The sequence below is a fragment of the Lycorma delicatula genome, chromosome 10, assembly GCF_047948215.1.
Source record: "Lycorma delicatula isolate Av1 chromosome 10, ASM4794821v1, whole genome shotgun sequence".
Classification (NCBI taxonomy): Eukaryota; Metazoa; Arthropoda; class Insecta; order Hemiptera; family Fulgoridae; genus Lycorma; species Lycorma delicatula.
Window position 1 is genome coordinate 42,836,705 of NC_134464.1, and position 21,724 is coordinate 42,858,428.

At 31.5% G+C, this 21,724-nt stretch overlaps 1 protein-coding gene across 3 annotated transcripts in view; it reads right to left on the minus strand.

The window, feature by feature from the left end:
- Dhc64C (dynein heavy chain, cytoplasmic) overlaps window positions 1–21,294 on the minus strand; it is a 211,087-nt gene extending 189,793 nt beyond the window's left edge. For 2 of the 3 annotated variants that reach the window (XM_075376528.1, XM_075376526.1), the window contains exons 1-6: window positions 20,964–21,294; window positions 17,119–17,215; window positions 12,533–12,706; window positions 9,663–9,918; window positions 4,560–4,746; window positions 293–513 (exon numbers count right to left, since the gene is read on the minus strand). In XM_075376528.1, the coding sequence (XP_075232643.1) occupies window positions 293–513; window positions 4,560–4,746; window positions 9,663–9,918; window positions 12,533–12,706; window positions 17,119–17,215; window positions 20,964–21,204 (1,176 nt within the window). In that variant the 5' untranslated portion in view covers window positions 21,205–21,294. The remainder of the gene's footprint in view (window positions 1–292; window positions 514–4,559; window positions 4,747–9,662; window positions 9,919–12,532; window positions 12,707–17,118; window positions 17,216–20,963) is intronic. The other variant, XM_075376527.1, reaches the window with a different exon arrangement.
- Window positions 21,295–21,724: the final 430 nt, after the last annotated feature.

Below are 21,724 nucleotides of genomic sequence, written 5' to 3' on the forward strand. Positions count from 1 at the left end.
TCCATGTTAAAAATTTTAAAACCTCTACAGTCTGTACAACCTAAGTTATAAGGGGTCTGTCTAACAACCAATACTTATCGGGTAAAGCCAGGACTCTGACTGAACCTCCTTCCTCAAATTCACATGCACAAACAGATCTAAATAAATAAATAAATAAAAAGCTCAGTGAAAATCAAACATATAAAATTTAAAACTGTACTTCTTAAAATGATAAAATACCAATACTGATGCAAATATTCCAACTTATCACAATACTAAATGCTTAAATATATAATATTTTAATAATTTTTACCTTTAGTAGCTGAGCAGAAAGATCGCGAGATATAGCTTCAACCAATCTTAATGCACGTTGCATAGGATACTTGGTATTACGTATTTTACGTAAGTGATTAAATATTAGCTGTTCAGCAGTACGAATGCGGTCCAGTTCAGTAGCCGACAGTAAATCATTTATTGGGAAATCTTTCATCAATGGATTATAATCATTAACTGTTGCAAGTGCTTGTTTTAAACCTTTAAAAAAATTAACAAAAGATTTTTTACTTCTTTTTAACTTTTTAACTTTTCATAATTGAAAAACACTTTTTTTATAATATAAATCTCTTATTAGTTTAGCGGTAATAAATATATATCGGTATAAATATATTTCTGTCCATAGATGGATTTGCATAAAAACCCAACTAAATAAAAGAAATGATCACTATCACAAGAAAGAACAGTTACATCTTTTCCTAACATGTCTACTTCTACTTTCATAACAAATGCAGTATTTTACTACTACTAAAACATAAAATAATATTACACCTAAAATGTTTACTTCTTTTTCTTTTTAACTTCCTTAACTTTGCCAGAAAAAGAAGAAATTACTGTTTAGGTATTGCTCTAACCTTCAACTTTATATCACCAATTTTAATTTCATTACACTTCAGTTTAATTTTATTTCAAAACTAGAATACGTATAAACTTGTTATGATACACCAAAGAACCTTATTATTTTACTCATGCCAGGGATCTAATTTTAAAATCTGATATCAAATTATATAATATATTATAACAGATAAATGGAAATCCAAGCTGTAACAATATCTCTGTTGTTCCAAAGTTTATTTCATAACAAAATTTTTGAAAAATAAAAATAATGTGGGAAATGCATCCTATACTAATAAATAAACGCCATCACATTATAAAAAATTGAGAAATTAAAAAAAATATATATACTCAAATAATCAACATTCTTCACTAAAATTCAAAAATTTGTATAAAAATAATTATACAGATAAAAAATCTACACTATAATAAAGGATAGACTAGTCTGAAAGCTATACTGTAATGACATGTATTTAAAACTTTCCCTAACCTTCTAAAGTAAAAAAAATAATACCCAAGATTGCCGAACTGCAGGGAAGGAAAGCACGAAAGATTCATGTTACCCACAGAACTGTGATCATATCAATAAACATGTTAAAACACCCATATACAACAGAAAATAATGTAAAACTTTCATACAAATGTCCTAAAATGCTTCATTTTCAATTTACAGCTAGTGAAAGATTTCACTTGAATTTCAGCTACACTAGTGAAATGAGCTCATATTGAAATTTTTAGGACATTAATTAAGGGACAGAATTAATGATTTCTTATGGTTTTTGACCTGAAAAACCAATAAAATAGGTCCCCAAATCATATCTGAAGTAGTTTTTGAGAAATCTGGGGGTAAAAACCAATAAATTGGGGTAAAAAACCGCTTCTGATGAACAATATGTTTGTTAAATGGGTAATAAACACATAAATCATTTAAATACTTGTAGAGAATTTAATTCTAAGCAAAATGGTATAAGATGTGATGAATAAATCACAGAAAAGTTAGAAAAATTTCTATTTTATTTAGAAACAGTACATTATTACAGTTGTCAGAAAAATTATGTTAAGTACAAGTACTCAACAAAAACCAAATTCTTTTTTGGTGATGTGAAAAATTTGTAAGAAAAATTGACTGTTAAAAAATAAAAAATGTAAATTACACAGTGTAAAATAAAAATAAAATAAAATCACTTAGAAAATAATTTTCTTAATAATGACAGAAATACAATAAATTATTTGAAAAATTATTATTTCAAAGTTGCCAATAAAATAAAATCAACTGATCAACAATGCGCAATACTGTAGTGTTTAAATTACTTTTTAAGGAACAGTAAGTATATTGGATACTGTGAATTAGCGAAGGTTTTCTGTGAATTTTTGTTTGAACATGATCAGTTTGCCATTGAAGTAATGCCATACTTATTTATTTACAACAGAACAACATGTTGATATGGTATACATTTTGGGTAAGTGTATTGGTAATGCTATAGCTGCTGAAGTAGAATATGAAATATATTTTCCGAATCGCAGAATTCCAGATCGCAAAACAATTAGCATGAATTTTCACAATATTTGGAAAAAAGGTTCACTACCTAGTATTCACACCAGCTACGAACACTCTGTTCAACACAATGCTGTTATTGATGAAATATCAACGATGCAGTTCAGCACAGTCCAGGCATCAGTACAAGATGTCTTTATAAGCATATCAGTTTCACATTCGATGGTTTACAGGACACTTAAACATAAGTTTTATCCTCACCATAAACAGCCAGTTCATCTACACCCAGGAGATGATCCGCTTCAATTTGAGTTCTGCAAATGGTAAAATGGCATAGCCTTCTTCACACCAGCTGTTTGGACTGTTCACATTACCTGGGTGTTTAAATTCTGAGGTCTACTTGCACTCTCTTCAAGAAGAATGGCCAAAGCTGCTTGAAGATATTCCTCTTGCATTGAAAAGGAAGTTATACTTCCAGCAAGATGACATATCTCCCCATTTCTCTTGTGCCGTTTCCACTCACTTACATCTTCGCTTATCAATTATTAGATAATAAACTCATAAAGAATCTGAAAGGTCACACAAATTAATGGTGGACTCAGCCACGTGAATTTGAAGCAATATTTGTTTCGGTTCCGCCTGGCAGCTGATGAGCTGTGCGTTTGTGGGGAAGTCCAGTCAAACGAACATATTATTGTCGACTGCCCAGCTCTTGGGGGGGCCAGAACTCAGGCCAACCTGGAACTTAAAAGTCAAGGAGAAAACTGGCCACTAATAAGCAGCAAGTCAATGTGACATGAGCCGCATTGTCAGACCATGTGGGTGTTCCTTGATGCCGTTGCTTTGTTCAACCAGCATCAGTAGTTTATTTAAGGGAAAGACTCCTACCTCGCTGCTGCGGGAAGCTATCCAAGAGTTATGGCTGGCCATCAGCCAATTAAAGCTCCAAGCACTTTAATATTGCTAGACAGGTACTTGCTGGCATTCAGTGACCTAGGCATGGCAGCAAATTGTTGTCTTGACAAGATAAATTTAATTTATTAAATGTCATATATATTTTAGTAGTTGACGGGGTGCGCCTAACCATTTTAGAATATATGACAAGTGAGCAGTGGGACATGAAGCAAGTGGTGTGTGGCACCATGCTTAGTTCGCTCACACAATTAGGTTAGCTGTAGGAGCTAGTTAGGACATTGGTCGCTAACTGATTCGAGGTTCAGTAGCTGTTTGTGGCATAGACATTCGGTCTTATGCTTTAGGGCAACCGAATGGGGTGGTGGCAGGTGAAATGTCATGCAAATCAATCAATCACTTACATATTCAATTCCCTGAGAAATGGTTCAGTCATGGAGGTCCACATTCCTAGCCATCAAAATCGCCTGATCTAACACCTTTACATTTTTGCGTTTGGGGATGGATGAAAAACAATGTATATAAAACAAAAATACATTCTTGTGAGGAATTAATTGTCCACATTATGGATGCGGTTGAGCAACTTAAGGACAGCCCTGAGTAACTAAAAAGAGCAACAAAAGCAATAAAGAAGCATGCCAAGAAATATGTTGAAAATAGAGGACTCATTTTTGAACACTTATTATAAACTGGTTTATATAACCCACTATGGTCTAGTGTATTGTCTCTGAATAAAATTTGACTTTTTCTAACTTTGTTTGATTTTATTCAACTTATCTTACACCATTCTGCTAAGAATTAAATTTTCCACAAGTTTTGTTAAAATGTTTTATGTGTTTATTACCCATTAAACAAAGTTATGCACACTAAACATAAAAAACGGGTTTTTAACCCCTATTTATTGGTTTTCACCCCAGATTTCTCAACAAATACTGCAGGTATGGTTCTGGGACCTATTTTATTCCGCATTTTTCACATCAAAAACCAAAAGAATCAGTAATTCCTGCCCTTAATTAACACCCTAAAAATTTCAGTACGTCCTCATTTCACTGAGGTAAGTGAAACCCAAGTGAAATCTTTCACTGTAACTCGCAAACTAAGCATTTTAGAATGTATGTTTTACATAAACTTTTTCCATTATTCTCATGAATAGAATAGGTTATGAAAATCCTGGGAAAACTTTGTGATACATTCTTTATATTCAATTAACAAAATATGATTTAAATAGCACAGAAAATTTTTTTTTTAATAATCAATAAAATTTGAATACTTAAACTGACTCTACCTGTATCAGTGTCAAAACTAACAGTAGCATGAAAACGTTTGCCATGTTTTAATATATCAAGTGTCAATGCTACATCCAAACTTTCTCTCTTTTCCTGAATGCGATACAAAGCACGTTCCAGATTTAACCAAAAGCTTATCTCTTGCAAAGCAGTACCTGAAGAAGGATCTCTATCCAGTTTTGTAACCTAAACAACACAAAATAAGAACAACTTAAAATCGATCAGTGATTAAAACTTTTTATCTTTTAAAATAAGAAAAAAATACTCATAATGCTACACATATAATTTAACTGTTTTTGTTTGAAAACTTAAAAATATATATGTATAATTATGTTAGGTGCCATAAAAAAAATAACAAGCATATAAGACAAGTTTGAATATAGACTATTGTATCAATATTAAGAATTACATTACGAGGGTAAGTCAATTATTATCTGCAATTTAGTTATATTTTTATTTATGTTGGTAGTACTGTCGTGTTTCGTACATGACACATGCGTGATTTAATTGTTATGTCTGTGCAGGTTTGATGCTGCTAGGTTAGTTCCATTATCACTGCCCTGCCGTTAACCATGGCTGCTCCGCTTTCTGTTTGCACCAAAAAAGAGCAACGGTCAGTGATATGGTTTTTGTGGTCGGAAGGTGTATCAGGGACTGAAATTTATCGAAGACTTTCGGTACAGTATGGGAACAGTGTGTTGCCGCAACAGAGTGTCTACGAATGGATTGAAAGATTCAATAATGGTCGCACAAGTGTTACGCACGATGAAGGAGCCAGACGCCCATTTACCGCCACAAAAGGAAGAGATTGAGCGTGCACGTGACATGGTTTTCTTTAGACAGACAAGTAACTATTGATGAAGTGGCACATCGTCTGCAAATTAGTCACGGGTCTGCCTACAAAATCATCCACAACAGACTTGGGTTTCATAATGTCTGTGCAAGATGTGTCCCAAAACAACTCACACAGTTGCATAAACAAACACGCTTGGACATCTGCCAAAAACATTTGGATCGCTATGGAAGCAAACAGGACATCTTCTTAGACAGAATCATCACTGGTGACAAAACATGGATCCATCATTACGAGCCGGAGAGTAAATGGCAGAATATGGAATGAAAACATCCAAATTCGCCCTGCCAAAAAAATTTCAAGACCCAACCGTCCACAGGAAAACTGTTACGATTTTTTGGGACTCACAAGGCTCAGTACTGGAACATTATGAGGAAAGGGGCACGAAAATAAAAAGTGCACGTTACAGTGAGATGCTTACTCCCAAGCTGAAGCCTGCAATTTGAAGTAAACGCCGAGGACTGCTGTCGAAAGGTGTTGTGTTGTTGCACAACAATGCCCGTCCATATACTGCTGCCCACACTGCTGAAACGCTCAGAAACTCAACTTTGAAGTTCTGGCTCAACCTCTGCATAGTCCTGATCTTGTCCCTTCTGACTACCACTTGTTTGGTCCACTCAAAGAGGCATTACGCCGTCAATTTACCTCAGACGAAACAGTAAAAGAAGCAGTGCATTCCTGGCTCACAGCTTAACCTAAAACCTTCTTTTATGAGGGCATCAGGAAGCTTGTGCAACGATGGACCAAGTGCATTGAAATGCAAGGGGACCATGTTGAAAAATGATGTACATGTAAATGTAGTTTTGCAAACTTTCATCTTATTCTAATTTAGTGAAAGAAAATTAAGCTTTTTGAGAGTTGTTAGTTTTTTTCTTATTATATAAATCACAAATAAGGGCCTTCACATATCTCAATCAAGTAGAAGTTTGCAAATCAAATTTTTTTTTAATTTTGCGTTTAAAAAATAAAATATTTAAAAATTTTGCGTTTTAGGATAATGAAATATCCAATTTGAAACATTACATCTTGAATTGTGCTTAGAAACAACAATATAAGCAACTAAATAAAAAACAATAAACATAAAAAACTGTTCTAAAAGAATAATTCTATTAAAAAAGCATCAGCACAATATCTTTAAATATTAATTGCAACTTGCAATCACATATTTTACCAAATACCACGTGTCCAAAAAGAACTCTATGATTTTAAGAATAAATATAGAGATTAATTTGAGCACTCATTCCAAAGTGTTTTATGTGTATACCTTGAAGCAACAACAACCAAGTTTTATTTCACACATTCTCAGTCAGATAGCAGCTGCAACACTTTTGCACAGGCAAGCTGTTATGAGTCCATTATTCAGTACCATGGCATCGCCACAAAAGAAAGCACTATGTGTATACTGCAGAAATAAAATCAGAGACTGTCATAGAAAGAAAATAAATGTAAGTTTATTGTAGAAATTTTTCACATGACAAAAAAGTACATAAGTGTTGTGATCAGGTTTTGAAAACCAGAAGAACATTCTGAAAGAACTCTCACCGAGTAGACCTAAATAAGAGCCAAGACAATAGAAAAGATTTGACTTTCTTTCCAACAAAGTTCAAAACATTCAGTTCATAGTTATAAACATTCCTAAATGCACTATTCATGATGTTCATAAGTAACTGAAACTGCATGTGTTGCTTACAAACTGCAGCTACTCCATGAAATTAAACCTAAAGATAAGACACAAAGATTTCAGTTTGTAACAAACTGTTAAGACTTAATTTCTACTGATGAAAACTACCTGCAGCACATTTTATTTTTTAATGAAGCAACATTTCATATTCATGGAATCGTGAATCACCATAACTGTTGAGTATGGGGGTCAGAAAATCAACACAAATCCATGGAATTCAATATCAATATTCAAATATCCAAAATAGAATGTCTGGTGTGGTATCATCCATAACAAAATTTTTGGGCCATTTTTTTCCATAAGCATACTATAACAGGCATAGAGAATTCAGACACGTTAGGGAACTTTGTTTCCACAGACTGAAAATTTGGAGTGCCTAATTTTCCAACAAGATTGAGTCCCTCCACATTATGCTGAAGTTACACTCAACTTCAGGTTTGAAGCTGATGGAACTATGCTCAACAATGTTTCCAAAAAAACGGACAGGCCAAGAAGCTCCCATTGTTTGCCACCATTAAGTCCTGATTTGATGCCAATGGATTTCTTCTTCTGCGACTATGTAAAGGACATCATATACAAATAAAAAATCCAGTCACTCAACAACATGCAACAAAGAATAACAGTGGCTGTAAAAACGATTTCTAATAAATTTTCTTCATGTGGGAGACATGCTTGTCATAAAATGAAATGAGCTAGTTATTAGTTTGACACCCATAGGGTTGTAAATGGTGCTCATATTGAGTTAGATTAAGAGGCAAAAGAAATTTAGGCTTTGTTTTTTCATGTAATAAAACACATACATTTGTAATTCAAATTGTAATAAAGTAAATTTTTATAAACCACAGAGTTCCTTTTCGGATTCCTGGTAATGTTGACTATAACGGGCTTTGGTTTCACCAGGATACAACTTTATTAAATAACTTTGAATTTGAAATGTTTTTAATCTTATTTTACTTAAATTATAAATGGATATTCAACTTTTTTAATTCTATACTTGAATCTTAGGTACTTAGAGATACAGTCATGTTAATGGCCAGTCTAATCTGTATTACTTATTTTATTATCTTTCTTTTGATGTTACTATGATGAGCTAGTTAACAATGTCTTCTTCCTAGAAGGAATTCACATTTTTTAGAAGTAAAATTTATATCATGAATCTAGATAATTAATTAATGTAATAATTTTAGAATGAAATTCTAATATTTCTTGGATACTAAAAATGGACATTTTACTTGTTTTGATGCTCAACAATTTTCTTTTAAATGTTTTAAAAGGTTAGATTGTTATTGCTGTCTTAGGTTGAAATTATATAACGTAAATAATTTATAACGTGAAGAGTAATTTTACTATGCTGCACAGTCATCTTTTTATCTTCGTTTTGTCTAAGACTTATCTGATTTACTATAGCATTTGATAACATATTTTTGTTTAAGTAATTCGCAGACTTGACTTGTTTTCTAAATTTCTTTCATTACTTTTTTGAGTTTGAACCAAAGTTTAACTGTTTAAATGTATATTTAACAAATTAAAACATAAACAAACATTTTTCATGATAAATATTCTATTCTTTAATTCATGTTTTTAACCACCAAAAATGTTTATCTTGTTCATTATTTTTATTTTGCAATGTATTGAAAATAATATAATTAGTTTTATTTTAATTAATTTTAAATTAGTAATGTAAAATTATTTCACCAATGTGTTTACAACATTAACCAGCACTTCTATTTCATTGCTATTTTTACTGGAGGTAATTTTTTTATTGGCACCACTTGTAAACAATAAATATAGAACTTTATTTATTTACTTATTCAACAAAACAGATACCATAGTTTTTTATGAGAAATAAATTTCTACATGAAAAATACCAATTCTATCAACAATTCGAACCTGGTATTTCCAGATGAGAGGTAGACAGATATTACTATGCTGCCACAGAGATAGGTGGTAAATAAAACTTCGCTGTAGGATACCAAATTTCTGCTCCTCTATAATGATTTCAATATGTACATTTTACCCTCTTATATAATACTGAATTTCAAAATTCCTACTGCCTAGATATAATTCTAACTATTTTATCTTTTGTTATCTTATACGTTTAATCAAACATTTCTGTTCACTGTATCAAAGAACTTTAATAAATCTAGGAAACATCTTGTAATGCTCTTTTCAGTGTCCATCTCATCTATTACAGATACCATTAATTTTACCACTGTTTTTTTTTTTTTTTTTAATCAAAACCAAATTGAGAATTATTTTAAGAAATCTTTAAAAAAAATGGGTATTTTGATCGAAAATCGTATTTTATCTTTTGTAAATAAAGCAATGAAGATAAAATGTATATTTAATATTTTATTTATTGATTCTTTTTTCTGAATACTGTGAGCTACAACTATATTAGTGACTGCAATTATTATTGTTTCTACATTGCTCTTTTACAATGTTTGCTGAATATTTTTAAAATGTAATTCATTTTTAAAGTAACTATTTTCATGTGTAAATGTTTTAATAAAACAAAACAGAAAGTTATTAAATTCATTTTAAGTAAAAGGTCACTAAGTTACTAACCTTTTGTATTTCCTTAATCCACCTGTTAACACCATTCTGTAAAGTATTTAAAAATGTTGAATCCTCGACTTTTGCTCCAAAATCAGCAACTTTTGGTTTACGCCCCTCTTCCGCAGCACGTTTTATAACAGCAGCTACAGCTGGATGAACAGGTAATGTTATTTCAGGTATATCAATATTCTGTTGTAAATGTAATAAACCCATTTCTAATTCAGCCATTTTCTTTTCAACTGATGGTGCCATTTTATCTCCATCCCTACAAATAAAGTAAAATAAAAATTCTAAAAAGCCATAAAATGCGAACACTCAAAAAAAAAACAAATAGTCCAATTTAATTAATGTAAAATCACTCACACTTTAGAGCAGGACTAAAGTGGTATTAATGATAAAAATGTACTTTTAACATTTTAGTATTTATGACATGCACCAAATTGAATTTTTGTTTATCTGATGCCAGTCATCTTTCATAACAATCCTGTTGGCCAGTACACTAACTGGGTTAGCAATTTCTTTTAGGAAGATTTCATAAGAAAGCTAAGCTACCTATTGTAATGGGTATCATCATTCAACTTCCAGAAAATTTTTACACATCTTTGCATTTCACATCCCTGAGATCCTAAAACCACCATCAGTTCAAAGGTTTACATATATATATTTAATTCACTTTTTGTGGACACAATAACTGCCATAATTTTGCGCCGATCACTTCAAATTGATAAATGAAATATAATGACCCAAAATCTCGGTAGTGGGGGGGGCTTTTTTGAAAAAACAAAATATCGCTATAGTTTTCTTATTAAGTAAAATATCGAATTTTTTGAATAAGAGCCTAAAACTTATCTAAGTAAAGGTTTTTGATATCGCCAAACATTGGCCAAAAGGGTGGAAAAAATAGGGTTTTGAAGGAAAAAAAAAGTATACCTCCCTTAATAGGTACAGTATTGAATTGGTTTAAAGTGGTCCTGTAAACATTACCTAAAACTTTTGTCTGAAACAATTTTTGATATGACACAGCGGCCAGTATTCAGGCTGTTGATCACCACTCTTATTCTTCGAGGAAAACCACCCTGGCCTCCTTCTAACATGTTGGGAATATCTTCCTTTCCATTCCATAATTTGCTATGTCTACTATTTGCCACGGTACCTTAGCTATTAGACCCTTGAAGACAGCTGCAGGGACTCCGTCCAATCCTGGACTCTTTTTATTTTTTTAATTTTAATATTGCCTCTGTAACTTCCTCCAGAGTGTATCTTCTGGTATCATATTCGATAACCTCAGTAACTTCCTGTTCCTGGCAGGGGAAAAGCTTATCAATCTGTCATGTTACTTGCTCCTCCTTGAGGATGAACAGACATCATCCAAAGCACCTCATGGCTATCTGATACCCCCGCCCTCACAGGTCCTCGTCTAAGTCCTGGCACAAATCACATCACTTTTCTCTTTTTGCACATTTTATTTCGTAATACAACAGTCTTCTGCTTGCCAGGTAAGCTTGTTCAGCTACCTCACATGCAACCCCCACCAATCGACCGTAACCTTTGTTTTCTATGCTTATTCTTTTGAAAAACCCATCTGAGATTGGCAATTTTGTCAGACCACCAGTAAGCTGGACTGAAATTCCTGTGCCGTGGTGGTATCTTTGAGATTTCGCTAACAATTAATGTCTGTAACATTTCAGGCAACGATTGAGGTTTGTCAGCAATCTTACTCGAAACATTTGCCACATATACATCAATCTGCCACTGTGTTAACCTCAAAAAAGACATTAGTCCAATTGTAAAAAACACCAGATTGTCAATTGTCAGAAAAGACGCGAAATCATCACTCACAGTCTCATCGCCCAAGACCCTCTACGAGCATAAATAATGATTCCAGTGACCATCTAGTATGGTGAGATCCAGCACAGAAGAATGCCCTCTTGCCTCAAATGTCGGGGTATCATCATTAAGGCAATATAAACCGATCGACTGAATGAAATCAGACAGTATTTCACCTCTACAGTTAGTATAGGAATTGCCCGTTAAAATGACTTGCTGTTAAAATCACCCATTATTATAATTTTTTTAGACCTGGTTACAACTTCATGAAGCCTACCAATAAGCTCATATACTATTAGGTCACACAGTTCAGCGTTATGTGCATCCTACCACTGCTTCAGTAATCTTGTTTGACTTCCAAATTAACATTTACTCAGAAGAATGTATTTAAGCAAGAAAAGATCAGAGACATAATAGGCAGCCATTAATTTTCATCAAAGACACTCTTACACTTACCTAACCTCCTGCAATAGTAAATTTGAAAATCTAGCCTCTCTTGAATGTAAATACTCCTATTTAAAATGGAGGAAATTTAAATGATGAAACAAACTCAACCAATTTGAACACATAATTTTCACACATTACATTTCAAAAAACTGAAAAGTAAACAGTAAGATTAAATTCTGTGGTTTATCAGACACATCCAATTTTTACATTTCATAGATAACTTTTTTATCTTTATTAGCAAGAAAAATGTTACAATAGTTTTATTGTGTAAAAATAATTTTATATTTGAACTATTTCTGGATAACTAAACTGTCATTGGTTAATAAGGCTCTGGTAGAATTTTTTTTTTATTACTTAAAGAAAAGATTTCTTAGTAAAAAATTAAGTAAATAAAGAACTGTGCTAACCTGTAACCAGCTAAGTTCAAGTAGTCAGAATGTGAAAGAATTTTTATAAATAATGTAAACATATAAAATTAAAACATTTTTATTGAAAAAAATATAATTTTTTTTTTTTAATATTTAATTTCTTTTATTATTATTATTAACAGATCTCATAGTTAATTGTATACAAACAGAGCTAATTTAAAACAATATTTGGCTTACCTATCAGCACGACCAGATTCTTTGACATAGCTTTTAAAATATGGAGCAATTGATTTACTAACAAATGAATGTAATGTCTCATAAGGTGAACCTTCACTAAAATTCATAACTCTCAGCTGAGACTGCATACTTTTATCAGCTTCTACAACACTACCTCTCTTAACAAAGACAACACTGCAAAAATAAAAACATGAATTTACATTAAAAAAAATTATGAAACATAAACTAGGTATAATAATTTTCACAATTACTTTATTTTAATTTCAACTATAATTCAATACCCAACAAATTAGAAGTTGACATATATATATTTTTTTAAATTTATTTTCTTCAGCCCAAAATGTTACACACAATGCAGTCTTGCTGTGTTTATTCTTTTCTTTTCAATAACTTTATGCAGTATAACAATGTCCAGCAACAAGATACAGCACAAGCACAATTAATTTTTATCAAAATTTCTGAAGAAAGACATTGATAATCCTCTACATTAATGATCTGGTTACCTTTTGGTAACCTTTGGTTATCTTTTGAAACCAATACCATTGTCATAAGCTTCTTTACTACTTTCAGTACTTAAAATATTAAAAATTAGAATTTAAATACTTAAATTTAATAGCTTAAAAAGATATCCTGTTCCTTTTTTTCACTAATGCCCAATATCATGACCTATCCAAAAAATAACAAATTCAATATTAAGATCCATGAGAACAAGCTTATTAATTTATTGCAGCAAATATTTCAACAGATAATTCAATACAAAAATCATTTATCAGTAATGTGCTGCTCCATGTGTTGTACTTTATAATAATTTTTTGTTACAATATTTTAAATCAGGTTCTATTATAGATGATTTCCTCAAATGACGTTTATGACATTTTTTTTGGATTTACTTTACCAAAATCGAGAAATTCAATCAGTAAATATCAGAAATCTTATACCAGATATCTTTTTACTATTGCATATTTTCTGTCATCAGACAATGGATGTAACCTTTTATAAAAACTATTATCTAAAATTTATTTGGACACAATGCACACCTTACCTTTTTTCATATAAACAAACATGAACTTTATGGGTGCACATGATACATGATACAAAGGGATTTCCAAGAGACTTATATCTGTACTGTACTATCATTGGTATAGTACAATAAACTTGTTTAAATAAACTGTCTAGCCGTAGACAATTTGTTTTGATTTCAAATCAGTCACAAAATTATGAATTCTATTATTATTATTATTACTGAAACTGGCTGCTCACTCTGTCATTCTGTGAGTAACTATACAATGTTAGTCAATGTTTATTGACTAACATTACACAGTTACTCGTATTATGATGTGTGATAAAAATTCATTGTTTCCAACATATGCAGACTCAGCAGAACACCATATTCGTTCCAGTTTAGTTTTGTAAACACTGAATGAATTTTCAAACACTGCACACAAACAATGAAGGAACTTCAAATACCAAATGAAAATTGTAAAGCAGATAGAAAGAAGATGGCTATGTTATTTCAAGAATACGCGTGGACTATCCACAAGAAAACATGTATATTTTTCAATATTTGCTAGATGCCTATGGGGAAAAATTACTGACCTTTTAGTCACAAAATTTAATTACAAGAAAATAATTTTTTTAAAGAAGCATATAGGAAATGCCAATCAAACCTCGATTTATTTTGTCATATTTATGAGGGCTATTTTTTAAATAAGGTTCAATTGGCTGTAGCTATTAAATTTTGCATGGCTGTCGAAACTTGCATGCACCTTGGCTCCCAGCATGCCTTGCACAAATTCAGACACCATTTGCAGTCGTAGCATCACTGTGAACAGTTTATATTGTGAATTTGAAATGTTTCAAATAACTGGGTGGCCAATTTTTGTGTCCATTGTGAAGTAGTCTGCGATTTGATTTTTGGCCAAGATACATGTCAGCAGTGAACATTTATCACCAGATATGTGAGGTTTACAGCCTTAATTCAATGAGTGACAGAAGTGCATAAATGGGTAAGTCTGTCCAAGGACAGGAAGGATAATGTCCACAATAAACCACAATTGGGCCTACCTTATGTAATCACAGATGATTTGGTGAGTCGAGTAGTTGAAAAAATTCATGAAGATTAACGATTTTATGCCCGAAGGGACAACAATAAACTCAGCTGCATACTGTGAGACATTGATGAAGCTTTGGCATGCCATACAGAAGTAATGTGAGCTACTGTCATCTAGAGTTTTGAGGCTGCATAAAAATGGACGACCTGAATCTGCTGCTCAAACAGTAGAGCTAATCAGATCTTTTGGATGAGAGCAAATGGACCACCTACTGTACAGCCCAGACCTTGCACCGAGCTATTAACACTTGTTCTTCTACCTCTGAAGGAGTTTCTCGGCGGTCAGTACTTTGATACTGATGCAGAAGTGAAAACAACCGTTGAAGACTGGTTGTCTTCTACGGATGGGCATAAACAATTCAGTAAAACGCTATGATAAATGATTAAACAAACACGGTAAGACTTTTCTACAAGGTATGTAGAAAAGTAGCATAAAGTATAAAAAGTAAAATAAAAAATGTTTTTGACAAAATTTTTGCTAGTTTTGTTTGAATAAAAAAACTCACTTACTTAAAAAATAGCCCTCTTATTTTTATTTATGTTTATTTTTCCCCAGACAGTCAGGGATAAAACTGTCAGGGATGTCGTTTGTTAGCAGTGCCAAGTCATCGGCAAAACCAAGGCACTTTGTTTTTATTTTTGAGGAGCATTTTTTGAGCCATTCCCTCATTGCCATTTCTAGAGCACAGTTGAATAATAGTGGTGAGAGTCCATCGCTTTGGTGCAGTCCTGTTTTGGATGTCAAATGGTTCTGAGAGTTTGCTACTGAATTTCACTTTTGTGTTTCTGTTTGTGAAGATCACTTTTATCATGTAATTAATTTGGGATGTAATCCAAGGTGTCTTAGAATTTTTTATAGGGATTCTCTGTGAACGCAATTGTATCCTTTCTTGAAGTCTACAAACATTATCACAATGTCTCTGCAACTTTTTCTGTTGTAATCCATTATTAGTTTGAGACTCATGTTCTGATCTGGACAGCTCCTCCAGGGTCTGAAACCTTCCTGGTATTCTAGTTATTTCTCAAGTTGTAAATCAATCATATTGAGGATAATTATTGAAAGAATATGGTATGTTGTGTTTAGGAGTGGGATTCCTTTTGTAGTTGTCAGGGTCTGTTTTGTCCACTTTTATGTATCAGGTGGATGAGGGCTCTTGTCCAGTGTTCTGGTAGTTGAACAAAATAATTGGTATCATTTTCCTAAATGTATTTCTGAGGGTTTTGAATTTGAATTTTTATAGATAAGACGAGCACTATATATGTAATCGTCTGCAAAATAATTAATTATTATAATACATTATTATTAATTACAACTTGCTAAATAATTCAGTCAACATAATTTTCTGGGTACTTTTTCGTTTTATGCTACCCAAAATTGTTTTTTCATTTCATGCCACCCAAAAACTCTTCCCCAAATCAACTCAAAATTTTTTAAGCATTACTGTTATAATTATAGATATAAATTAAAAAAACTTAACTTACACTCACTAACCTCAACTAATTAACAGTAATGATTTGATTATTTAAATAATAAATAATAGCAAAATTATTGAATTTATTAAAACACTGAAAACATTACTATGTTAAGTAGTCAAGGTTAGCTCACTTCGCTCGCTAATTAACACAGTAATATTATATATAAGTTATTTGGTAATTAAACAGTATATTTTATTACAGATATATGTAAATGGTTATATTGAATGAGTACAACTAATGAAATTGAATTTAAATGGACGTGATAGGTGGCTATGCTAAAAACAAACTTGTCGATCAGAAATTTGTTACATTTGTTAAATTTGTTACGCAATAATACATCATTACAAGATACACAATCATTTAATACTATTATTATGTTTTTTACTGCTGGTCAAAGGAATTTACAAAAAAAAATAATTATTATATTCCCTTTATTTAATACCCAAAAAATATATTAAAGAATTTTTTGACAAAAAAAACTTTTTCAAAAAAAATTTTTTTAATTTTTTCTCACCTAAAAATTGTTTTTTTCAATATAATAATTATTTTTGAGTGATTCTGAGTTGATTTGGGCAAGAATTTTTGGGTGGCATAAACCAAAAAAGTACCATTTTCTGAATTTATTGTACATACACAAGGAAGTTTTTCATTGGAAGCAAAATAACAGAGATTAACAAAAAAATATATATACATGTCAATTTTATCTCAAAAAATTAGGCTAGTTTCATAGTTTTTGAAAAAAAATCCCATAACTTCTTTGGGTGTAATCTAACAGCATTCATATTCATTTTTACTAAATGACAACACTAAAATTAAGTCAAAGCTTTATGTATTAAAATAATGGAACAAAGATAATATATACCATATCTAATTAGAATCAGTTGATTACTACCTATACTCACTCAATTCAAAAACAAAAAGTCTAATTATGAAAAATAGCTCAGAAAGCAAATTAACTATAAGAATATAACAACAGAAAAAACCTACTGCTTTTACTCACCTTGTCATCTTTGGATTAGTGAAATGGACTTCATTAGATATATAAAAAACTGACAAATCCTTATCATCATCGCTTTCACTTCCCTCTCCTTCATCTTCTAACAGAAATAAGTAGATTATTGGTCAACAACAATAAAAGTTAAAAATTAACATTTTGTTCATTTTCAAAAGCAGCAAGGAACTCCATTTTTGCGACCATTCTCTATGATTGGCAGCACCAATCATAGAAAATGGTCAAAAAATGACCAAAAACGTTTTGAAATAAGTTTATTAACAATATTTTATCACACAATTTAGTTCAGGTTGTAAATACAAACACTAAAATTCTTGAATATATAGTACTGACTTTCAAGAAAAAGAACATAGTATAACTAAAATTAAAGACAAATTTATTTAAGTTAAGAAAGAAAATTTATTTTTTGCAAAATTACAACTAAAAATTTGTTTGTTGTATTCTAATAAATTAGTAAATGTTATAGCTTATAGATTTAAATAAAACTAGCAAAAGCAGGTCTATGAAGATTGCAATCCCTATTGTCTATAGTTTATGATAAGTGCACATAAATATTACGAAAACCTGTCTAATATTAGATACTAACAGATTCCTTTATTGTATAAACATTTTCTTTACATAGTCTCTTTTGATTGCTTATCTACTTAATCCATATCTTGTAAGATTCTCAACTTCTGGTAAATATATTAATATTTAGTTCTCTACTACCTTCCTTTCTGTCATATTCCACTGTCGGTTTTAATCTTATTTATTTTCAAAATGAAGTGTTTACCCAGCAACAAATTCAAGTCATTCAGAATTTTTTTTAATTCACGTGTTTTTCATGCCAAAAGGAAAATGTCACCAGTGAATCTTGATGTTTTTACTTTTTTCCCCTAGATAATTAATCCATGCAAATTTTTCTTTTAATTATTGTTTATAGACTTATTTATTAATAACTGTATTATTTTTGTATGCAATTTGAAAAAGTAATGGTGATAAGATGCAACCTCATCATATTCCTTTATTAATCAGAGGTTTTCTTTTTTCATCACCGACTCTTTTAAAACTATTTGATTCTTGTTATCGATTGTAAAGTTTTCTTTCTTATATTTTATTCCATTTTCCTTAAAATTTTAAAATACTAGGTATACAGAAAGAATGTTTGTGTTTTAATTTCTTTTATCTCTGGGATGTGGTGTACAGTGTTGGTTGAAGGCTAAAATCAAAACAGTTTTATTTTTGTACATGAACATAGGCTGATTCCTTATCTTTCCACTTAACAGCATCACTAACAAAGATGGCAATTCGTGAACAGAAAACTTTGTTTTACAATTTGCTAAATGTGAATCTCTAGTTACATTTCAACGTGTGTTCCATAGGAAGTTTAATTGTCATTCTACAAGAAGGAAGAATATAGAACAACAACCACTGGGGTCTGAAGAAAATGTTGACCGTGTCAGGGAACCTTTCCAGCACAATCCTAAGAAAATTTGTTGGGAAGTCTGACCATGAACAAGCCATGCCAGTGATCAAAGTATGGAATGTTTTAAAGAAACTCTTACATATGCAGTCCAAACTGTTTACAGTTAGTTACCAGCTTTGAAGCCTAGACACTATGCTTTGCAATCAAAATGTTGCAGCATGATGAACTGAGCTTGATAGAATTGTTTAGTGCTGAGTCAATATTACATCTTATTGGAAAGGTTACACATAATATCCGTATGTGGAGGGGTCAGAAAATACTCATGAACTCTTACAATGCAATGTTCATTTTTGCTGAAGCCAGCATAGCTGGAGTTGCTTATGCTGCATACATGGCTCTTTCTTCAACTGCAAGATGAACCAGAGAATTTTATTTGGCAACAAGATGGTGCACCACCTCACTAGCAAGACTACACAGAACTGGTTTAATGCCACTGGATCAATTCAATCGGTATGGACCCAATAACAGAGTTTGTTTACAGTGGCTTCCTCGGACATCAACCAATCTGGACTCATGTAATTTTTTTCCTTTGGGGTTTTATAGAGGAACTTGTGTTTGTGCCTCCACTACCTCTGAGCTACCCAATTTGAAGAACAGAATTAAACTAGCTGTCCCCTTCATTACTCCATTACTTTCATTAGCATGCTAATCAAAGTATGGGATAAACTTTCCTATGAGTGGATATGTCACATTGAACACTAATAGGGAAAAAATGTAAGTTATGCTTTCATTTTATTTGTGATTCATTATTGTAAATCAAAGTTAAGAGATATTAAATAGCTTTAAAACTCTGATATTCTTTTCTGTGCACCTGTATTTTTCCCATCTTACATTGTCTGATATGCCTTCTACAAATTTACAGATGTAAATTTGAAAAATGTAAAAAACACATTAGTGTTTTTATTTTTCTCACGCCTCCTTCTACAAATAATCTCAGGGCCAGAATAGTTTTCCTTGGGCCCATGCTCTTATATGGTTTTCTTCTGGCACCTTTCATTACACATTAAATTGACCTGTAAATTAGCCAAGTGAACATTTTAATGAAAGAGATGTTTAACTGATAATGTGACAGTTCTCACACCCCGCCTACTTAGTATGATTACAACTACACTATTTTTTCCAAAATCTCTAGGGTACATCTCCATTCTCATGAACACTACATATTAATCTATACAGTCTATTTATTCCTGCTTCTTCTAAACAAGGTAATAATTTTGAATTTTCCTCTTGTTTGGAACTGTTACTGTGCAAAATTTCATCACGATCGAAGTAAACTGCATATCTGTATGAAACAGACACACAAACATTCTTCTTTATATATACAGAAGAAACAGATCTACCACCTGTGCAAATCACATGGTTATAATAGTGACAAAAAAAATCTGGATCAAGGTTACCTACTTTGCAGAATAAATACCGATATGATGAACTGCCATTCAGAAATACCAGCTGTTACGGAATGAAAAAATGGAATAATTGCACATGTCCAACTTAATTCATTTCTACTTTAACTGTTCTTGTTCAATTTACAACTTAATTAATTTCTAATTTCACTGTTCTTGTTCAATTTAATGCCTTTTCTATAACTATCAACAATCTTAAATAAAAATAAACTTTTACACTTGCTAACTTGTTTATCAATTAAATAAGCAGAACAACTTGTAATTGGTACAAATAAGACGTGTTCTTAATTTGTTACAGTTTGTAAACTCAAATTGGGCAAGAGCAAAAAACTTACATATAACTTTTTTATTCAAATGCAATTCTACACAACTTTGTGTAAACTCAGTTAATAAGGAGAAACTTATTCTTTTAAGATGTAGAGTTTTATACTTTGAAGGTGTAAAAAATATTACCAACAGAAGTTTTATAAGAGCATTTTAGGGATACACATACATGAAATAATTTTTTTAACTTCTAAACATTCACATTTAGAAAATTAACCCGTAATGATTTTATAAACAAGCATATATTGAAAACAAGCAGGCCTATCTGTACCGATACAGAAAAATAAATCTAGCGTTTAAAAATCAATACTACCATAAAATGGAAAACACAAAATTAATTACATCAGTAGCGATTAAACCAATAAAATTACATTAGAAAACTGTGTTTTTAACAGATATCTCGAGTGTAATATATCGACCTAGACTATAAAACACGAACTAACTTGACCAAAAACGTATTTGGTTAAATTCAATTACATTACTTTATAAAATTACAAAAACTTATTATTAATAAATATATATTTCAACTCTGACATAAGACGTAAGTTGTATGCAAAGTATTTTATCAAGCAAGGAAAATAAGGTTACATAAATGTTAGATTAAACACAGACATCATTAGAACACAAAAATTTTAACGTACCTTTAGAAGAACTACGCTGAATAAAAAGGGCAGAAACCTGTGAATCGCTAAGAAATTTTTTAATACAATCCTGATTATTTTTATCATCTAACGCGGTATTCAAAGCAAGAGGAGTAACATCATCCTCTTGCAAAAGTAATGTTACTATCTTACGTATATAATTGGAAAATTCAGGTAGTTCTACAATCGAAACCGACTGTTCCTCTGGAGGGGTATCAACCCCTTCAAGCGAATCGCCCATTTTTATACTACAGACTTATCCCAGCATATTACATGAAAATTCAATAAGTACAACACCGCCAACACAGACTTGTAAGAATTAAGACGGCAACCTTGAACCTGTGCGAGCATCATAAGAGAATGACTCACTTCAATGATTAGTAGTTCATTATTAAGTAGTTCAATACTTCAAAAGCGGTATATTTATTGTATTAAAAAATTCTGAAAAATATGGTCTATTACTTATTTTGACTTTTTAACACACTCAGATCATTCATACAAATCTTATTATTGCCAACAGTTCGATTATAGGCAGTAAGCCCAATTAATACTTCAGTGACGTTTTTCAAGCAGACTATTTATGTCACAGAAGACATTTAGTTCATTCATGCAGTAATCGAAAAACAGATTTTTCAAGTTATTATACTTATTAGTTTAAAAGCAAAGATTTTTCTGTAGAAATCTGTTTTCCGTATTAATTAACTGCACATTACATACTTGATAGATACATAAGAATATCACCTTGAGGTGCAATAACCGGA